Here is a 21017-nt window from a genome sequence, read left to right as displayed (position 1 = left end):
TCACTCACGGCACAAGGCTGCTTTACTGTGCTAAATCAAACTGGCACAGAGCAGCTTTGGACTTAGTTTGTTCCTTCTTTTTTTCTTTTTTTTTTTTTCCTCCCCTCCTCTGTGCTCCAAGGAAAGTAGTAAATGTTTATTGCCCCTTGCTGGTTGAAGAAAGAGCATGTGCAGTACAGAACTGTTTAGAAGAAATGTCATTGTTCTTTTCTGTCCGTTGGCATGAGGTTTTCTGTTTGGTTTTTTTTGTATGTGGTTGTTTTTTTAAGAAAATATGGGGGAAAGAAGGACAAAAGCTGAAGAGCTCCTGTCTGCAGATGAACAAATACAATAACTGTGGACAATTGTTTTCTCTGCTGAATATTTAGATAAGTAAAACAAAGTCCATGTTGAGTTAATGCATTGCTTTCTGGAACAGTGAGACTTTTTCCAGAAGCAGGTCTGACAAAGGGGGGGTGGAGCAGAGGAGTGGAGGAGGGCAAGAGCAGACTGCTGACTGAGGGGAAAGTATTTTGAAAGAAAATTCTTTTGTGGTTTGGAAGATGTAGGTCTGAGGCTGTTGCATTTTGCTGAGAAATCGTTAATTGGCTAATTTCTAGCCCTGTTTTTCCCTACTCCCACCCCTACCGGCATATCAAACAACAACGGGGTCACGGAAAGTTGGGGACATGTGCAAACACCAGCTGAGCAAAGAAAATTACTCCCTTACTTGGTTGGCTCCTGAAGTGCTACAGATAACTTCCACACTTATTTATGGAGGCAGAAAAGAGCAAACTTATAAAATGTAGGTGAAGGAGAGAGGTATGTGAAACGGGGCGCTCCGAGCTTGGAAGCAGAAACGTATGAGTGCTGGCCATTTGCCTGGGAGAGATGAGACTGATTATGCAGGGCTGGAAATGTGCGTGGTATTTTAGCTGTTTAAAGGCAAGGTTCCTGTCCCAAATAGTTTGCAGCCTAAACAAAGAGAATGAGATCTGTGCATCAAAGCAGCCCAGGCAAGTGGCAATTTGGCACGCGTCTTATTACGATTGAAAGGTTTTTCACAGTGGAAAGTGATATTATTTTTAAAGGCTTTTGGAGAGGGACTGAAACTAAGCTTGTTGGGCAAGGCAGGAAGTCAGGGTAGGTAAGGCTTATTTTAGGAAGGATTTGAGAGTTTCGGGGTTTTTGATACCATGGAGGAGGGAGCCTACTCGGGTTGATGATGTGTCATTAGAAGGGTATGGGGCTGAGCGGGAAAAGATGAAAGGATTTGGAGGAGTGCAAAATCCAAAGGGAGCAGAACACATGAGACTGTGTAGTAGGATGTTAAAGCAAGGCACAGCGCACAGGCTTGAAAATCCAAGATGGAACAATTGAACTGGGTGTACACTTGCCAAAGTACCAGAGTGCTAGAGTGCTTCTGTGCCAAGAGCCTTCAGCAAGAGCAGTGTGCTGAAAGGCTGAGAAGGGAACAAAGGAGGCAAGAAGTGGCTGTAGTGGCTGTGCAAAAGATGTTGAAGGGCCAGATCAGGGCTCTAGTGGTAAGAAGCAGTAGTGATAGAGATTTTTGAAGATGTTGGGGAAAGAAACTGTTACCTTGGTGATAGACTAGGAGGAATCTAAAATAACCAGTGCCAAGGGAATCGGGAAGATTGAATAAGGAAGATTTGGAAAGCACTACTGAAAATCTACGTTACAACTCGAGCAATAAAATCATAGGTCTGCTTTACTTGACGTGACACTAAGTATAAAACCAGACAGCCAGAGGAGGGACCAAGTTGCCTTCTCAAGACACCTCATAACTTTAATGTATAGTATGTGTGTGCACGAGTGCACGTGTAAAATCTGAAATTCTGATTTGACAGATGGGATTGGAGGAGCCTCACAGGCTGTCAAGTTCAGTGTCTTGCTGTCAGGCAATTAGGTACAGTTTCTTTGGGAATGGATGGAGCTTTGTCTTAGCTTTTCTGAGGCTTTTGCTGTGGGAGAGATGTTCTAACAGCTCACCTGATATGAAAAATGCCATGCCTGATGCCTAAAAATTCTTTCAGATTTCCATTTTAGTAGTAGACAAAAATAAGAGCAGCTGAAACAAAAAACCTATTTGGGTATATGCTGTTTAAAGGGAGTGTGATGGAATGGACATACCTGCTGACTCTTTGATTAAAAGCTGCAATCCTACACAAAAGGAAAAAACACAAAGCACTGTTGTCATGGTTTGCCATTATCCAAAAATAAATATCTTTGACAGTAAGTTCTCCTAAAATTTAGCAAGTTAAATGTGGCATCCCGAGTCTTTCTGCAACTAGTATGTTGCATCATGGCCATTAAAACAGACTAGGCAAAACAGAAGTAGTACTGCAGTTCCCACTACACTGTGGCTGCAAAGGTGACCTTTAGCTACTTGATGAGCCTTGCCAAGGTGCCTATAGGCACAATCTTGTTTTGCTGTAAATCACATGAAGGTTTAACCAAACCAGACTTAGCGTCGTACTAACTTTTCCTTGGCCAAGCTGGCTTCGGGTCCATCTTGTGGCCGAGTCACAAACTCTTCAAGAACAGATGTAAGGCAGGATGAAGGAAGGAAAAGTGACCAGTCACCAGACATCACTACGTGTGCATTCAAAAACTGTTTTTAAAGCAGCATTTTAGTTTTTAAACTATTGCTGTTCATATAGGAAAGGCCTCAGCTTTGCAGAGTAATGTTATGTTGCTGGAGGAACACAAAATGGTTGTGTTAGTTTGGGTTTGTTTTTTGGTGGATTTTCTTGACCTTTTTTTTCCTTTCTGACACTTATGGAAGGGCATGTCTGTGGCTTGTGAAGAAGTGACCCATAATTCTCAAACACCACTGGCTTCCTTGTACCACGTCTCTTGAAAGTAGCGTGGTTGTATACATCTATATAAACCGTATACTATACTTCGCTGTAGTGCAGGACATGGTACAGCTCAAATGCTTTGTCCTGTATATACACACACCTCCCAGCTGGACTGCAGCAACATGTGCTACACTTGTTGGGGAGAAATTTCAGTTGGTAGAAAATGTCATCTGTGTAGTATTGTGGGCTGTTACAAGGACAGGGGAACTGTCCTCTTCTGTTCACACCATTCTCCCCATGATCTACCAGGTTCTGTCTCTGTGTTTTGCTTTTAAGCCTCTACTGTCTTTCTTCAGGAGACTTTAGGTAGAACCAGAGTAAAACAGAAGCTTGCCTTTCTTTGAGGAGGATAAAAAGGAGGAGAAAGATTGATAGGGAATTGAGGCTGTGGAATAATTAGTGGATTGAGCACTGAGCTGCCACTACGGCTGGCAGGGCTGGGCAGAGTACAGCTATGAGTGGGTGGTATTGGCTGGATAGTCCAAACAGTTCAGAAATTCTTGTTGTGCATTTTTTTAAATAGTGTTTGTGTCTGGAGAGGAGGGAGAATGACACCCACTAATCCTTTCCTCCTAAGCTAAGTGGGTTGTAGTTGAATAATACGTGATGTGACAGACTTGTATCATAGCTCTTTGTCAAACAGGCTTTGCTTCTTCATGCATGCCTTGTTCAGATTTACTAGTGCAGCTAGTAGAGGTGCCTCCTTCAACTGGGGAAGGTATCTTTGACCTGCAAATTAGAAGTAAAGAAATAAAAGTCAAGTTGGCTAATTGAGCTATTAGAAGATCTCTGGGTCTCACACGCTAAAAACAGAGGTGCCTTTGTGTCATATTCATCTTGAAGAGGAGTAGGACCCTCATCCCATTATTTCTGAAGTGCAGCCTTTTAGCTGGCGTATGTGCTTCATAGCGTGTACTAAAGTTTATTCTGCCCACTTGACCTTGATGGTGAAGTGGATGTAAGAGAAGCTGCAGCTGGGGAATACAAATTATACTTTTGTTTGTATTTTTGTTGCTGGCGATCATTCAGTCAAAATTTAATTAATAAAATTTAAACACTTTTGTATTCTCTGCAGATCTGGGCACAACAGCTTTGATGGTAGGTCTGGGACAGTTCACTGGCTCGTGTTTCATACCATTGCTGGTCATAGTGTCTGAATGAGACCAGCATGATCTTCCAGATTTCTCAGTGTAACTGGAAGCAGTGTCTTTCTGTTGGCTGATGCTTTAGCAATCCTCTCGTGAAACCATTTATTTGTGTTAAGTCTTTCCAGTAACTTTATGTATCAGTCGTGAAGTGTCAAATATCTTCTCTTCAAGACTTTTGAATAGTAATCTGATACGCTGAATGCTATGTCAGTCCTCTTAAGCAACACATCCACTGAAAGCTCTGCTGCTTCCTTCAGCAAATCTTGGTTTATGCAAAACATCCACTGGCTAGAGATAGTCTTTGAGGAACAAAACAGAATTACATTTTGGTTGCAAAGGGACCTATAGCTCCAGAATACTATTTAAGTTACAAACCTCATGTATGTTTGTGGTGTCCTGTACACTACTGAAAGAAATTAAACATGTGTAATCTTGGAAATGGCTATATTTTTTGCTGTGGAAGCACTTTTTAAGGGGAAATTGTAATAGTGACTTCCTGATTTTGATGTGTAGGATTAAAGATAGAACTGCTAAACAAAAACATTGTAGGACCCTCTTTTCTAAGTGAATTTTTAATACTTTGGATTGTCTTACTTCAAGGGAGAACTTTCTCCTTTCCCCTTCCTACATCCCTGCAGTTTTTTGCCCCCCTTCCTTTGTATCGGGAGGAGTCACCTGGAGGGCTTTCCTCTCAAAGAGCGGTAGCTTGGAATTGAAAGCCACGGGACTGAACACGTCCACAATGCTCATGGGCAGAATAAGACAGTGGCAGTTCAGAAAAGCCTTGCCTGTGCATCCCAATAGCACGGGATGTGGATAAGGCAACATTCTCCTTAGCAAGTCAGCGTTTCAGTTGCTAGAGTGGGCCAGTGTCTCTGCTTGTTCAAAGCCACTGATGGGTGTTACTGAGTGTTGTGTGTGCAAGGCAGCAAGGTGAGACCAGCAACAAGTAAAGTAGTAATCTCTGCCCTGGGGGGTAGTGTTGCTGAAGAGAACAGTCTCTCCTCAGCTCAGGGCTCGCAGCTGGGGATGGGGCTTCCCCGTGCAGCTGGCAGCCACTTTTTCAACGTGCCACCTCAGCAGTATGGTCCTTTCTGGGCCGTTTCAGCCAGAATGAGAAGATTAGAGGATATCTCTGCTCTTCTGCCTTACCTTGAAACTAACTGTAAGGGAAGTGCAGGAGTCAGTGGCTGGGAGGAAGGCAGGCAGTAATGGACTGGTAGAGAAGTGATGTATACCCTGCATAGCTGCAGGCCCCGAAATTGTTTTCAGAAGTTGCTGGCTATTGTAGTAGCTTGCATGGATCTGTTGTCGTTTTCCCTGGCAAGCCACTCATCTGTGTTTGGAATAGAGACAGTGTGGATTTGCCTGTGATAGGAAAGGATCTAATGTTTGGAAGGTGATTACATCCTGGTTTGCAAAGGACCCACGTCACAAACTTTGATTTCCCTTGAATGATTAGACTCAAATGCTGTTGGGCTTTATGAATGACCACTGTCTCAATTTCTCACAGGGAAGCAGTCCTGCTCAAGCAGGATTTTGGAAAGCTGTGATGAAATTTTAGCAGTGAGCATCTCACTCATGGCTTCTCTGCAGAAGAGAGGTCACATGCTTGAAGAGTGAGACCACTCTGCCCAGCAAAAGGAGCTGAATAGCTGGCATTTGCTGCAGAAGGGTCTACTGTTTATGTGTAGGAAAAATAAGATAAACAGAGAAATTTCTATTTTAACTGTAGTTGCAAGGGTGAATTCTAATGCCCTGAGTTATAAAGTAGCTTTTTGGTTTGAGGAAGAGACAAAGCAGGAAGATCTTCCAACACCCAGCAAACATGGGGCTTAGCTCCTTTATTACTGTACTAGAAACATCCTTGGAACTGTCTGAAGCAATGCGTATCTGGGCACTGCAGCTCAGCACACCTGAACTTTCCCTTGGCGTTCTCCTCTCAGGAATGAGATCTAAACTGCCCAGGGATCTTCTGCAGTTCAGTTTTAGTGCTTGGGGCCTTGCATGCAGTGGAAACTGGGCATGTGACACCTTCAGCAGCAGTCACTTGAAACAGAGGAAAAATGAGTCTGCCTTTGCCACACAGAGCAGAAACCCAGATAGGAAAACTGTGCTATAACTTTGAAGCCAGGTTTCATTAGCTGGGTTTCATTTGTCAGGTCCCATCTTGTAGTAGAGTATTTCTGGGAAGAAGGTGTCATATCCTGATGGTGCTAATTACAACCACTGGAATTCTTTACCAGTGTTAAAACAGTTAAAGCAGCCCTCCCAGGGGAGAGCAGGAGAGAGTATTTTCCTCTTGGAGGCAAAGGCTTTGACAGATTTTACCCCATCAGAATTAGAAGGATCCAAATGCAATGCATTGAGGGAAGTTGACTTCAGAGATGTAGCTTTGCTGAATTTTCTGCCATCAGATGCTCTGCCAACATTTTTTCCCCTTTCTGAGGTATCATTTCTTACTTTGTCTCAGTAAGGTTTGTTGGGGGTTTTTTTGTTGTTGTTTTTTTCTTTAAAGTTTCCATGCTTTGCTCAGCAACAAAATGCAGTCAAGCCGCAAAAACAGATGGTTGGGTCTATTTCACTCTCTCCAAAGAGTGTTTGCTTCAAGCTGCTGCAACCTTTTCATAGTTCCTTTGTTCTGTAGTGATCAGGAGCTCTGGATTCACTTGATTTCCTGCCTGTTCCTGTGCACTGACAACCTTGTGTTTGTTCCTGGCCGTGTGTTGTTGGAACTGCCAGCAGAAAGTGCTAGAAAGGCTGGTTGAGGTCTGCTTTATTGCCTTGACAGCTACAGAAACCCATGCTGTTACAGGCAGTGTAGCTTGGGTTCAGGAGAGAGGTTTGGTAACACTTTCCATGTCTGTTGCTGCAGAGTGAAGCTTGTATTGAAAACCTGAATTACCACTTGTAATTTTTTTACACTAACGAAGAAAAAGGTTGACTTTGAGCATAATGGAAATACTGCAGCAAATGCCTCTTGGTGGGTGGAGGATGATGGTGAGAAAGTGTCTGTTCTGTTCTGCTCATTGGCTTCTCAGCAAGTTTGCTCACCTCTGCCTGGCTGGGAAAGGGATAGATGCTGGACATGAACTGAGATGCTACGTTTTTGCAAAATACCTGAAATCTAGCCTGTGCTTTTGCAGTATGTGTCTTAATTCTGGCCCTCCTTTACCACTGCCACGTGTATTTCTCTGTAGTGAGGTCTAGCAAAAGTATGTTTGCAAAACAATTTGTAACCCACAAAAGCAAATGCTGTGTGGGCTCCTGTCAAGTGCAAAATACTTTTATTCTGTTAGCACCTTTTTAATGCTCTTTCAAGCTCATTGCTGTAGACCTGTGCTGTTTGGGAGGTACAAGGAGAGCAGTGATGGGCTAGCCCCTCTGAGTTGGGAAGGATCAGTCCCTCTTGGGATGCAGGGCTTGGGTTTCAAGTAACACAATGCCTTGTGCAGCCATGTGCGTGTTCACAGAGCCAACTGGCTGGAGCTCCCGCGGTGATGCTTGGCTGATTTGGCAGCCGTGTTGATTCTGTCGAGTTACAGTATGGGAGTTAAGTCCAGCTTGAAATCCTCTCCCTTACCCGCTCGAGGAACTTGGAGCAGGGGGCGGGAAGAAGGGGGGAAGCTCTCTGGGGACTTTGTGTCATTATTGGCATGGAAACACTTTGTGATTATCAGCAGCAGGGTAGTGGCAAGGGGCTGATTATCTATCATGTCGTCAGCATAAATAATCAGTGGGCCCCTGAGCAGGGCTCCGCCTTTTGTAATGGCTCCACGTAATCACTGCATAACGGTTTAAAAGCAAGGAGAACAGAAAAACAGCTGGACTAATTCTGACCCTAACTGATGTTGCCTTTTCTCCCCTCACTAGAAGAGAAATATGTCACTATCCAGCCATACGCCAGCCAGGGGAAGGATGAGATTGGGTTCGAAAAAGGGGTCACCGTGGAGGTCATCCAAAAGAACCTGGAAGGATGGTGGTACATAAGGTAAACAAGCTGCGCAGCCAGATCGCTGCAGAACCTGTGACAATGAGCTTTTCTGATCATTCACATAATGTTAGCGTTTAATTCTGTAGTTGGGCAAGGAAGCCCAAATTGTTCATAATGCCTCTTGAAGAAATGCAAAGAAAAGGCTAAGATGATACAATGGTGAATAAAGTAAGGCTACAGTGTTTGCAAAATCTGTGGACTGTTCCAGCGGGGAAATTCCTGAACTTGTTTGTTGGTGTTTTTTTTTTAGTTCCTTCAAGTTAAAAGCCCATATCTGAGTTAAGATCTGTAAGACCTAACAAGGCTTTCTGTTGTGTGTAATTTTAATGTGTTTGCAGTTTAAGAGTTATTCTGCGACATGTTTGAATCTATTTATAGCAATGCTGAAAGGCTGATTGTGGTCCCTTGAGCTGTTTTGGGCAGGTAGTGCTATTTTCAGCGATATAAGAGATCACTTTGATAGCTATAGCCCTTTTCCAAACTTATTGATGATTTCCACTGATTTGCCGGATTTCTGCCTGTCCACATTGGCTATTTCTCATGTAGAGGACTGGATTCCAAGGGCAGGTGACATTATCAGTGTATATCAAACTTTATGTATTTGAAATGGCAGTCATAGAGGAGAATTGTGACTTCAGAATCCCCTTTTTAAAAGCTTCTGGGAGAAAGTAAGTTAGATGTGCTGCAGATAGTGATATAAGGTTGAGTACTTAATGAGAGCTTTCTTCATCTAGGTTCATGCAGGACTTAAGTTCTGGTGCTTTTCCATGACTCTGTCCTTTGTTTTGTATCTGTGTGTGAACCCGGCAATGCTGTGACATCCCATTTCTTTTTAAACAAAATGTGATACAACAAGTAGCTTAAAATCAGAGGTTTATCTCTTGGGCAATGCAAAACATCTTATCTAGTCATCTTTTTTTCCGTTCAGCCTGTAATTATAGTGATTATTTTTTCACCTTTCCCTCTCCAAGCCATAACTTGCTTTTGTTTGAATTCTGCTTGATTTATCAGCTATGAATGAGGACTATGAAAATGCTGAGTGAAGCAATGTTGTTTTTCTTCATGTCCCTTACTTAGAAAAATTATTTTATTTTTAATTCTGTCTAATGCTCCCATAGAGGGAATAGGCTAATAAAGATAGTAGTGGAGCCAGGAAGGCACTATAGATAGGAGCTCAGAAATGCCTGGGTTTGGTCAGGTCACATTTTTTTCTCCTTTAATCATTCACAGCAGTGAAATCCAAAGTTGGAGACAGAGGAATCAAGAGCGCATAGTTCTTCTGAGAGGAGAAACATTGCAAGCCATCTTTAGCTTATTTTGATATTCCCCTCCTGACATGTACCTTTGGTGCTACTGTAGGTTCCCCTTTGACATATTAGCTGTTCTACAATAAGCAGGATTTCTTCTTTTTGGGTTTTTTTTTTTGTTATTACCTTTTCATCACACACTCCTTTTGGGCCAACCCAAACCACACATTTTTCTGTAGAACAGAAGTGCATTCTGTTGGATGGTGACACTTGCTGCAGTGGCTTGAGTGGCTGGAAGCAGAGTGGGTGCCTCAGCCCACCCCTTGTTAGCTGGGGAATGCAGCATGCCCTTGTGTTTTTTGTAAGAGGCATTTTGAGTTGTGCAACCCTTCTTCTTGCTGAAAGCGGTTTAGGTACTCCCCATGTGTGTGCGACAAGTGTGTTGGGTCTCAGCCACCATCCTCTCTGCTGCTCTGGGGCACTGTGCTGCATGCAGTCTTGCTGGAGGATTAAACAGCTCTTAGGGGTTTTTTTCTGTGGGCAACACTTGGAAATGCTGATATGGTGATCCATCCTTGTAGGCCAGTCCTTTACAGCCTGTGTAGCTGATGTCCAACTTCTTGTGCTCTTTTTTCTTCAACTGGTCTGAATACTGTTAGGTACCACTCAGAAAAGGATTCCCCTCCTGCAGAAATACGCTCTTCTGATTATTGAGTGCTTTAAGATGAGCAACTATTTGTTCCTGCAGTGAGCGTGAGGGGAGAGGGAGCAGGAGGAGACCACAGTTGAATCCTGCTGCCTTGTTGTCTGCTGGGCTGTGAACACACATGAATGCGTAGAAATAAAAACAAATCCAGCAGCTCGCAAATGATATCCACCTTAAAGACATTAGCTTGTTCCACCTTAAATATGTAATTTCCCCAAATTCCTGGCCATGTGCTGATCCTCATTTCCTGTCCTTCTTATTTTTTTCTTCTTTTTTTTTTCTTCTTTTTTTTTTTTGCTTCCCTCTGGAGTAATTCCAGTGCTCTGGAGCTGGAAAGCAGATGTGACTCTCAGACTCACAGAGGCACTTCTGATTTTTTTTAACATTCCTATGGTTTGAATCCATTTTTTCCTTCATGTAATATAAACAGGGAGGGTTTTGGAATTACAGGGGAACCAAATCACTGCACCTAATTCTGCAACCCTCACAATTCAATGCTGTAGAAGCTAGAAGCAATATTGGTATCTTTCTTTATTTTGTTCTGTGTGCATTATGATTATTTTTAATTATTTTTTTAACCTCATTGAGACTCTGTATAAGTGAAAGAAAGGCTCTGACCTGGAATCCTTTCTTACTGTTCTACTGTGTTCAGTGGATCTGTGTATTTCCTGGTGTGATCACAGCTGACAGTAGCATTCCTTATTTAGATCTTAGTTGGTATCAATTACTGTCAACTAGAAGTAATCTCACGGTGCCCCAGTGGATTGCAGGCCAAGTAAATAGCAATATGCTAAGTAAAGCTTTTTTTATTTGCCTGCATCTTCTTTTTGTGGTTCGTTCTGAGCCTCAGACCATGTGAATGAGGTATGGCTGGGAGGTGTTAGCGGCACTGAAATGTCTCCAGTAGGCTGTGAATATAAATGAAGGAATGTTACTTGTGATTCAACTCTGAGATGTGAAATGAAGATCGTTAGGGGTTCAGGATTTCTGTGAAGCTGATTAGCAATTGCCTTAGTTCTTTCACCTGTAAAATGGGGAGATGGAGTAGTCTTCTAAGATGATGTTTGCAAAAGGTGTTGAGATTACCAAATTCAAGAACTCAGGTGAAAAATGTAAGCTGATTTGACTTATATAATTAGCTTTTATTTGTGATGTTGTGCAAATAAACTGACAGTTGCTGGCAACTACGATTCAGCATTAACTTCAAGTTGAATGTACTTACTCACAGGAAGAAATAACCAGCAGCAGCCTCTCTGTTGCCCAGAGTTGTTAACTGTCTAGCTATTGCTGCTACTATTCATTGGGAGAAACTATGTAAGCTCAGAGGTGTCTGAAGCAGTGGGGTTATATGGGCTGATCCAAATGCGTACAGTTGGCAGGAGAACTAACGAGCCAGTACAGAACCTGCGTGTGGCTGCCATTCTGATCTTAAACATGTTAAGTCTCCCACAAACTAAGATGGATGTAAACTGTTTTTTCTTGCTGATTTTGCACAATCAAGCTCTGTTGAAAGTAACCTTTGAACTGGAGTGCTTAGTGCGTCAGCTAATGTGGCTTTCTCACAGATGGAAACATCTCCAGAACATGAAAAGTTATTAATGTCCTTTAAAAAAACCTTCCTTGATGCATAGGCAGGAGAAAGCATTGGTCATTAGCTCAGCAGGAGAAAACATTGGTCATTAGCTCTGCAAAAGGGACATCTACTGCAAAAGGGGGTGAAGTCAAAAGTCTTCAGGGCTGGAAAATGGCACTGAGAGATGCCAGAATGGGGAACACAGGCACATATTGAGGCCTCTTATTATTATTTTGGATTGATTTGAGGATTATCAGAAAGGCCTCAAAGGGGACAGGATTGAGTAGATCCAAATTGCATCTTGATATAGTGTCAGTAGCTGGATGCTGTGTGAAGTCCAAGTACTTCTGTTGGAAGTCGAATCAACTTATTACCATTTTGCCACTTCTTGTTAGACTCCATGCAGCAAACAAAGCTCAGAGCTGTTGAAATGCTTTCCTTTGACACCAGAATCTTTGGAAAAAATTGTTGCTAAACTCTCTCAGCAGGGGAGATGACATATTTGTGCCTTCATGTGTGGCAGAAGGCAGATCATAGAATCATAGAATGGCCTAGGCTGGAAGGGACCTTAGAGATTATTTTAATCCAGCCTCCCTGCTGCCAGGGACGCCACCTCTCGACTAGATCAGGCAACACATGGGGACCAAACAGGAATCAAACCCGCGACCTTGGTGTTGTTAGCGCCACACTCAACTGACTGAGCTAACCAGCCCCCTCATATGCAGAGAGAAGCAGCATCTCTAGTATCATGGTTGATCTAGATAGGAGGGGAGGAAAAGACAGTATTTGGGATAAAAAGGTCCTTGTGGTCATTGTTAAGTACAGCAATTGCATTTCTTTTGTACAGAAAGAATAATGAAGAAGCTTGGGGAAGCAAACCTACTCTGCATTTTCCTGCTCTCCCCATAGAGTCCCACAGACACTCTGGAGTGTCTGGATGTGGTGAATGAACCCACAGTGTGCCCTGGCTCAGAAATCCCATGGCAAACCTCAGAATCCAAGTATGGGCATGACAAAGTTACTCATCTGCTGGGGAATGATTTGCTGATAACTCCCCACCTCTCCTGCCCCCCTCCAGCTCCTTCCTCTGCTGTCTAATGAGTCTCTGTTTTCATTACAGAGCCTTAAAGTCCTACTGTTTTAACCTTTGTATTTCCTGTAGACTTCCTGAGCACCAGGATTTTAATGGCGCCTGCTTTCCCACTTTGGAGTTCAAGCGCCTGCTTTAGGTATCTTGAGAGATTAAAGAGAGAAAGGTTTCAGTGACTCTCTCTGAAGCAAGTTAGAGTTTCATTAGGGAAAGCAGAGTTCATCTACGTGGTCCTCCCCGGAGTCTGATTGTAATCTGAAATCCCTGCTGAGGTGTTAGGAATGGTAGGAGTTAGAAAAACCATCTTCCCAAAAGCCCAATTGTGGAAGAATGACTTCAGTTTGGAGTGTAGCATGAGCAGCTCAGGCTGGTGCTCCGGGAACATCTACTAGATCCAGGTGTTTGTTCAGATTCCCAGTTTATTCCTTCAAAGAGCCCTGAGCTTGTTCAGGAAAATGAGTCTCCATCAAAGCCATTTTTCTTTAGTCAAGTTTTTTCTTGATCTTGCAGTGCTAGAGGAAGCTGCAGTAGTTTGAGTCTCGTTTTCTCCATCAGAGAAGTTGATCATACAGGACTGGAAGTTACAGGAGGAGGGGCAGCATTTTTTATAATTGCAAGGGGGAAGGCTTGCCCAAGGGCCTTATAAACTGCAGATGTAGTGGCTCTGTATGCGCTTTCCCATTTTGAGTTGCCACTAGGAAGTATGAAAACTATTAAAATATTTTACTTACTGGTTTGCTTTTTTGCTGTATGGGAGGTACTGAGTTCGCCTGGTACTGTCCAAGCATGGCGTAAAACAAACTGGTGAAGCACTTTGCATCATGAGTAACTATTTCTTATCCAGAGAGACTCCTTCTTTGGGTAAGTGGCTTTAACAGCAGTCCACAGTTCACTGCTAGCTCAGCTGACTTTGATAAATCTAATCAACAGGTAACTGATGGAGACCACAAAAGCTTATCAAGAACTGCAGATTTTATGTTATCATCCATCACTTTTGCCTTAGCTGTTATACCTGAAGTGCCTGAGAAGGCTGTATTTGATGTGATGATGTTTTCGTTTGCATCTGCAGGTATCTAGGCAAAGAGGGATGGGCCCCAGCTTCGTATCTGAAGAAGGCTAAAGATGATCTTCCATCTAGGAAAAAGAACTTAACTGGGCCAGTGGAAATCATAGGAAACATCTTGCTGAACAAGAAGTCATCCACTGATAAAGAAACTCAAGCAGAAAATGAGACTGCAGAAACCCATATCAGCAAGAAGGAAATCAGTTTGCCCATCCTGTGCAATGACTCCAATGGCAATGCCATGATGACCCCAGATAAGCAGGCCTCCAAACTGGCCCAGGGATCTCCAGCCATAGCAAGGATAGCGCCACAAAGAGCTCAAATAAGTAAGGCAGTAAAGTCACCTGGGTTTCCACTGGCTTGCAATGAATTCTTAGTTTCTACCTTCCAGGGCTGGCATTACCTGTCAGCTAAGGTGCCGTGTGTCCTGGCCTTAGCTGAGGCCACAGGAGCAGATCTTTGCATTGTCTCTAGATCTACAGGGACTCCAGGACATGGTCCTTCATTAGCAGTGATAAAATTTAACTTCACTTTATTCAAGTGCTGGCATGTTCTTTTTTATCTTAGCCAGTATGTGTATATGTTGTTTTTTCCTTTTTCCCAGAGAAGATTTTTTCTTTTTCTTTTGAACACCTTGTAATGTGCCCCTTACTCCAAGTAATGGAAATGATGTGATGGTGGGTTAAAATCAAGGAGTCCGCCTATTTCTTCTCTTGTATTTGTTCTGCTCTTTTCCTAGGGCCAGGTTGCTGTATTTTTACTACTTTATCTGCAAAATGCAGATGATAATGCCAGTCTGCAAGGAATAGCAAGATACTATGATAGAGGACAGTGTGAGTGTTATTAATTTAGTGGATTGTTTTTACTACTGGGGGGAAAACTAGGTATTAGGCCAATTCTTTGCTGGCCTATCTTCAATGGTACTGGCCAGTTCCAGCAGAAAATACAATCCACTACTTTCTGGCAGTGATTTCCTCTTAAATTTGCTGGCTTAGCTGAGATGAATAGCTAAGTTACCTTGATATTTCTAATATACCCTCATAGTTTCCTATCTTGTTTTATAGAGATGCCTTAAATATTGCAAATACTGACTTCTAATATTCTTAAAGTGTGTAACAGCAGAGAGCTGCTGAAAAATGTGTGTTGCAGTACTTGCAAAGTTAAATGAACTCTCCCTTTTCCCTTTTCTGCCCAGGTTCTCCAAATCTAAGAACAAGGCCACCCCCACGAAGAGAATCTAGTCTGGTTTGTATTGGTTTATGGTACATGTTAGCAGTGGGGTAGGTGTGCAGTGCTTTATGAGACTTTCTACAGCTGTACAAGATATGGAGGGTACCCGAGAGATCCTTTACTTGCATGCCTGTTCATTTTATTGTTTAAGTATTGAGCAGGCCTCTGGATATCCTAATGTTAATTGGGAATTTCTGGTTTTCAAAATGTTGCCCCAACTAAGCAGGTATTGAACTGAAGGGAGAATCATAGTATGAATCATAGAATGATAGAATGGCCTAGGCTGGAAGGGACCTTAGAGATCATCTAGTCCAACCTCCCTATCATGGGCAGGGACGCCACTTCTCGACTAGACCAGGCAACACATGGGGACCAAGCGAGATCCCAAAGGTGCTAGCTGTGTTCTGTGCAGGAGCGTTAAAGCCCATTTGGCTGACTCAAAGCTTAAAATTCTATAGGTGTCTTTAACCCAAAGTGGATCTTTTGACCTTCTCTTGTCTTTAACAGCTGAGAATGCCTCCCCTTCTTCCATTGCCACCATCTTTGAGGTGGCTAATGTTCAGTCTTGTGTTTAAAATTACTTGAGATCTTACAGAAGGACACGTGCTACAGGAATGAGACCTCCTATGCTTGTTTATCCTCAAAGCTAGAATTCTGGAAGTTTGGACCAAATTAAGATTAGGACTGTCATCTTCAGATAGGAACAACTCAGTAGTCTATTTGCACAAAAGTCATGGTAATAACTTGTTTATAACTAGGTAGCATGTACTGTTTAATCTTTGCTGTGCTATTTGTGAGCAGCTGTGTCATCCGAAATGCCTCTTAACAAACTAGATGAATAGCATATTAGTGTTTTCTTCCTATTTCTCTTTTACATTATTTTCAATTAGACTTTGTTTTGGCAAGTCTACTCACTGGATCCTATGTTAAAAATAACAGTGATAATATATGTGAAACCCTGAACATGTCTGCTGTTTCCAATTATCTTCATTTAATCCAAACCATCCTATTATCTGAAGACGTTTTATTATGCTGCACTTCTGCTGTATTTCAGCATTTATAGTGCAGAAACATCCAATTATAACATTGTTGGACATGGTTCCTAAGGTGCAGTGATGCATTCTCTGTGAGATGCCACATACTGTGCGTGATAAAACATGGATTGTTAGTTACAACAAGGATATCTTGGAAACAGAGGAGCGTGTGAGTGAAGCACAGTATGCTGTTCGCTTTTCTCTCATTCATGACCTAGGATTACTTTGTGTCTTTGGCTATCCTGTGTCTGCTTGTAGCAGGTCTGACCTGTGTTCAAGAGATCTTGACATATACTGCAGTTCTTATATTAGAACTGAAGTGCAAAGTTATGAAGCTTCACCATCATCTAGTTGTTCTGTAGATAAGCAATGTACTAATCTGAGAAGTTTTCGATACTGAAATTCCTGAAAGGACTCTTATCATGACCATCACTTTAAAAACAGTTGTAACAAACTCTAAAGTGTGACAGCTTAATGCAAAGGCACATAGCTTTTAAAGGAGTCTGGTATGCTGCCAGAATGGCTGTAAATAGAAGTGTCCTGCTTCTTGTGGAGCCTCTGTGCAATTTAAATGCAGGTCGTGTTGGGACTGAGTAGAGGTTCTGGATGTTTGCTTACAGGGAGGAACTGGAATGTTTTGATCCTATAGTCAAGTCCTTCCTTTCTGCTAACATTTTAGCTGAGCAAAGCTCTTCGCAGGGGTCTATGATATTATCCTTGTTTCTTGCTATGACAGGTGCCCATTAGCTCATACAACTATTTCAGATTGTTTAAAAATCCAGCAGCAGATTAAGAGCAATAATCAATTAAGGTTATACTTGAAGGTAGTATATTTGATGATAGGCCAAATCTTTTATGGGTCTGCTGCAATGCAATTTTCTGCAGTTGTGGCAACCCATCCAGAACTGAGACTTTCTGGACAAAATCTCAGAGTAAGTGGGCTGTTGTTACTGTGACTGGAATGGCAGCTAATGCTTTATGGCCCATCAGTAAAATGTTTTACTGTTCACACAGCGATTATCACAGTTTTAATAGCTGCTGAAGGTGACATGAACAGTGCGTATTTGAAAGGCTTCTCTCTTGTCGCCCCTCTCAACACATCAGGTTCCATTCTGGAGAATGGGGAAGTTATCATTAGGAAGTAGGACAGGAAGAAGGAAGAGATTTAGTGAATAAAGGCAAATATCTTTTTTGTACTGCTATTCAACCCACTGCTTCTTTGGTTTAATTGAACGAAACTTTGCCGTAGGGTTTTCAGTTGCCCAAACCACCAGAGCCCCCCTCCGTGGAAGTGGAATACTACACCATTGCAGAGTTCCAGTCCTGTATCTCTGATGGCATAAGCTTTCGTGGAGGACAGAAAGCAGAGGTGAGCCTTAACAGTGCAGCTTGGAAAATGCTCATATTTGACTGCTGCAGGAGACTGGCTTGAAAGGGGAGGAGTGGAAAACAATTGGTTGACATTTTTGTCTAGTAACATATTCCATGTCATCTCCTAGGTTATTGAAAAGAATTCTGGTGGCTGGTGGTACGTGCAGATTGGAGAGAAGGAGGGATGGGCTCCAGCATCTTACATTGACAAGAGGAAGAAACCAAATTTAAACAGAAGAACCAGTACTTTAACCCGCCCAAAAGTTCCTCCCCCAGCACCTCCCAGTAAACCAAAAGACTCTGAAGAAGGAACAACTTCTGGAACTGTTTCTTCAGGAGATACCCAGGACTCTCCCCACAAGCTGAAATACGAAGAACCTGAGTATGATGTGCCTGCTTTTGGCTTTGACTCCGAGTGTGAAGTGAGTGAAAGTCATCGTGAAGAAAGCACTCTTGAGAAACGACTGTTTCAGCCCATCAAGCCCTCTCCTGTGTCATCACTTCAGAAAGCAAAGTTCAAAGTAGGAGAGTCTTCAGAAGACGTTGCTCATGAAGAAGAGACCATCTATGAGAACGAGGGATTCAGACGTTATGTGGAAGATACTTTGTCTAATAAGGAATCTAGTGGAGACTCTGATTCTCAGAAAAGCTCCTCTCTCTCCCTAATCCGGAGGAATTCTCCATGTTCCAGCTCTCCTAAATCATCACTTGTGAAGCTCAAAAACATCCAGACAGACAAAAACATCCAACCCGATCTTGGAAAATGTCACTATTCCAGGAGTGAGGAGACAAAACCAAGGTCAGCTTCAGACGTTGGCTTACGTACCATGTCAAGAACTAGCATGAAGAAGGAGCCTGAGCAGAGTCCTTCCATTAGAGCAAAGCCAATCGTTAGACCCAAACCCTTCCTGAACAAGGCAGACTCTCAGAGCCAAGAAAAGATGGATATCAGCACTTTGAGGCGTCAGCTGAGGCCAACTGGGCAACTCAGAGGTGGACTTAAAGGTTCGAGAAGTGAAGAGTCTGAGAGCCCCCCACGCACAGCTTCTGAGAATCAAGACGATCCTGTTAGGAGGGGCTCGGCTGATCTCATTACAGCCCCTTCCCGTGGCATTTTCTGCCCTAGTCATCCAGCCAAAACTGAGCAAGAAAATGACTCAAGATGTTTCTATGTGACCACTGACTCATATCAAAAGGTACAGGATTCTGAAATTTGCTTCCCAGCAGGAGCAGAAGTGGAAGTGCTGGAAAAACAAGCCAGTGGATGGTGGTACCTGAAATACGGAGACATGGAAGGCTGGGCTCCTTCCCATTATTTGGCTCTCCCTGATAACCAGCGAGAAACCACAACAGCAGAGACTGATACCTCATTTGCCAGGAACAGGAAAAATGAGAACAAGTCAAACAGTCTAGAGAAGATAGAGAAGAGGGTTCAGGCTCTGAATACCATCAACCAGAGCAAACGTGCAACACCACCCATCCCAAGCAAACCTCCCGGTGGTTTTTCAAAACCATCAGGGCCAGTCAAAATGAGGAATGGGGTGAGGCAACTTGCCGTCCGGCCACAGTCGGTGTTTGTGTCTCCACCACCAAAGGATAACAACCTGTCATGCTCCTTGCGCAGAAATGAGTCTTTAACAACTACAGATCACCTTAGGACCGTCCGTCGAAATTCCTCCTTCAGCAACGCATGGTCACAGCCTGGCGATGGGAAGGGAAAGCAGCCTGAGCGGTCAGGTACAGAGGGCTCAGAGACCACCTCCAACCTCCCTACCCAGAGAAATGGGATTCCTGTGTCCACAGTCAGGCCAAAGCCCATAGAGAAATCCCAGTTCATCCACAACAATCTCAAGGACATCTATGTTTCCATTGCAGACTATGAAGGGGATGAGGAGACTGCAGGGTTTCAGGAAGGTGTCTGCATGGAGGTCCTTGAAAGGAACCCCAATGGCTGGTGGTACTGCCAGATCATGAATGGTGTGAAGCCATTCAAAGGCTGGGTGCCCTCAAATTACTTGGAGAAAAAGAACTAATATTGCAATATCTTTAATCTCCCTAATTTATACTGTTCCTGCTATGTACATGTGGAAAAAACAATTGCTACACAAAAAGACGTTTCCTTGTGCTCCGGTTTGTACAAAGGGACAAAGGAGTCTATGCTGAGGACAAATCTGCTGTGTTCTGGAGAGGTTTGTGGGGTTAACGTGTTGTAAACAACTATGAGGAAGATGCAGCATACTCACATGTCTTTTTGTGAAGTTGTTAATAATCTTGTATGTGTAACAGGGTATGGCATCCCATCTTTCCCGTTATAGATAGGAAACCAAATGTGTGCCTTTTGTGAGAGAGAAATACACGTGCATCTACTTGGGGAGTTTTGTGCCAAACTTTGTTTTACAATCTTGGCTCCTTTTCTCCTCGTTCTTGTCCGTACGTGGAATACCCAGGAGTTTTGGATGCATTTCCACAATGAGAAGTGAATGGAATTTTCTGAAACACAGAGGGACTCTAATCCTTTGGAGAAGTTAATTTTTATTTTTTTTTCCTAACTGTTCTCAACAGTCAGTTGGTCCAGAGTTGGAGCCTTTTCGTTGTGGAGAGATTTGGTCTCTGACTTCAGCTGTCCTTTGTTGTAATACTGCTAACTCATTGGAAAAGGCAATCGCGTGGTGTCGGTTGGGGGCTTTTTGTTTCCTTTTGTTTTGTCTTGCTCTTTGAGTTGGGATTTCAGGTGTTCTAAGGCAGTGATGCCTATTGGTGCTTGTGAAAACAAACCTACAAACCCCATGCTTAAGCACATTAATTACTTTGTAGGCTCCATGTCCAGTTCTGTGCCTGACTCATGCCTGGTGGTCCTGGTGGATTCTCATCCCAGAGTTGGGTTTCTCAAAACTTGTCGTAATATCAAAATGCACAAAAGTCCCTTAAGACACTAAAGACAAAGCTGTCAAATGTCTGTCTTTTGTTTTTTGTGATCTGGTCTGAATCTAAACGTGCTGACTGCTGGTAGGGCCCACCAAGGTATTAGTTAGAAATAGCTGTAACCTTCTGCAACATCAGTGTTTACAATGAGGGGGAAAAAAAAGCCATCAGACTCAGTCTGCTTATCCTTAATTTGTATATTTTTGAGCAATTGTTTTTCTGTGTTTTGTATTTTCTGTGCATTCTGGGTTTACTTTATTTGTTGAGGGGGGTGTCTTCTTTTACCAGAAGAGACTTAAAACTGAAGCAGGAGTCTAATACATGTTTCTGTTCCCACTTGAATCCCAAAAGTACATTTGTACTGGAAATTGTGCCTGAGCTTCTCAGGCTCAAAGATTTAATATCAAAGCAATTAGGTCTACAAAGCATCTAACCAGGCAGCTTTCTTTTGTAGTACCATTTCTGTTTGCCTTTCTTAACTCATGCTTTGAAACATGACACACGGTGGGGGTAATGTGGTGGGAAATAGAAACAGCATCTATTGGAAAAGTCTGGGATATGGAGTCACGAGATAGCCAACTCTTGTGCATCATTGGCTAAATTCCTACTGTACTTGAAGTCATGCTTTTTTCTTTTTTTCCTTTTTTTTTAAATGGCCTTGTTAATCACGCAAGATCAATATCTAGTTCCTTCAAATAATAGGCAGAAGTGTAAATCTGTTTTAAGGGGCAGGGGGCAGACCATTTCACTACTGGTTTGCACAAAATGATACATGCCC

At 42.8% G+C, this 21017-nt stretch overlaps 1 protein-coding gene across 1 annotated transcript in view; it reads left to right on the top strand.

The window, feature by feature from the left end:
• Window positions 1–19835, top strand: part of SH3PXD2A (SH3 and PX domains 2A) — a 72487-nt gene extending 52652 nt beyond the window's left edge. Inside the window, exons 5-9 of the mRNA XM_009867053.1 lie at window positions 7883–8000; window positions 13689–14008; window positions 14878–14927; window positions 17196–17315; window positions 17446–19835. Coding sequence (XP_009865355.1) covers window positions 7883–8000; window positions 13689–14008; window positions 14878–14927; window positions 17196–17315; window positions 17446–19350 — 2513 coding nt within the window. The 3' untranslated portion in view covers window positions 19351–19835. The remainder of the gene's footprint in view (window positions 1–7882; window positions 8001–13688; window positions 14009–14877; window positions 14928–17195; window positions 17316–17445) is intronic.
• Window positions 19836–21017: the final 1182 nt, after the last annotated feature.

This window comes from Apaloderma vittatum, unplaced genomic scaffold (genome assembly GCF_000703405.1).
Source record: "Apaloderma vittatum isolate BGI_N311 unplaced genomic scaffold, ASM70340v1 scaffold8253, whole genome shotgun sequence".
Lineage (NCBI taxonomy): Eukaryota > Metazoa > Chordata > Aves > Trogoniformes > Trogonidae > Apaloderma > Apaloderma vittatum.
This window is presented reverse-complemented; position numbering and strand designations above follow the sequence as displayed.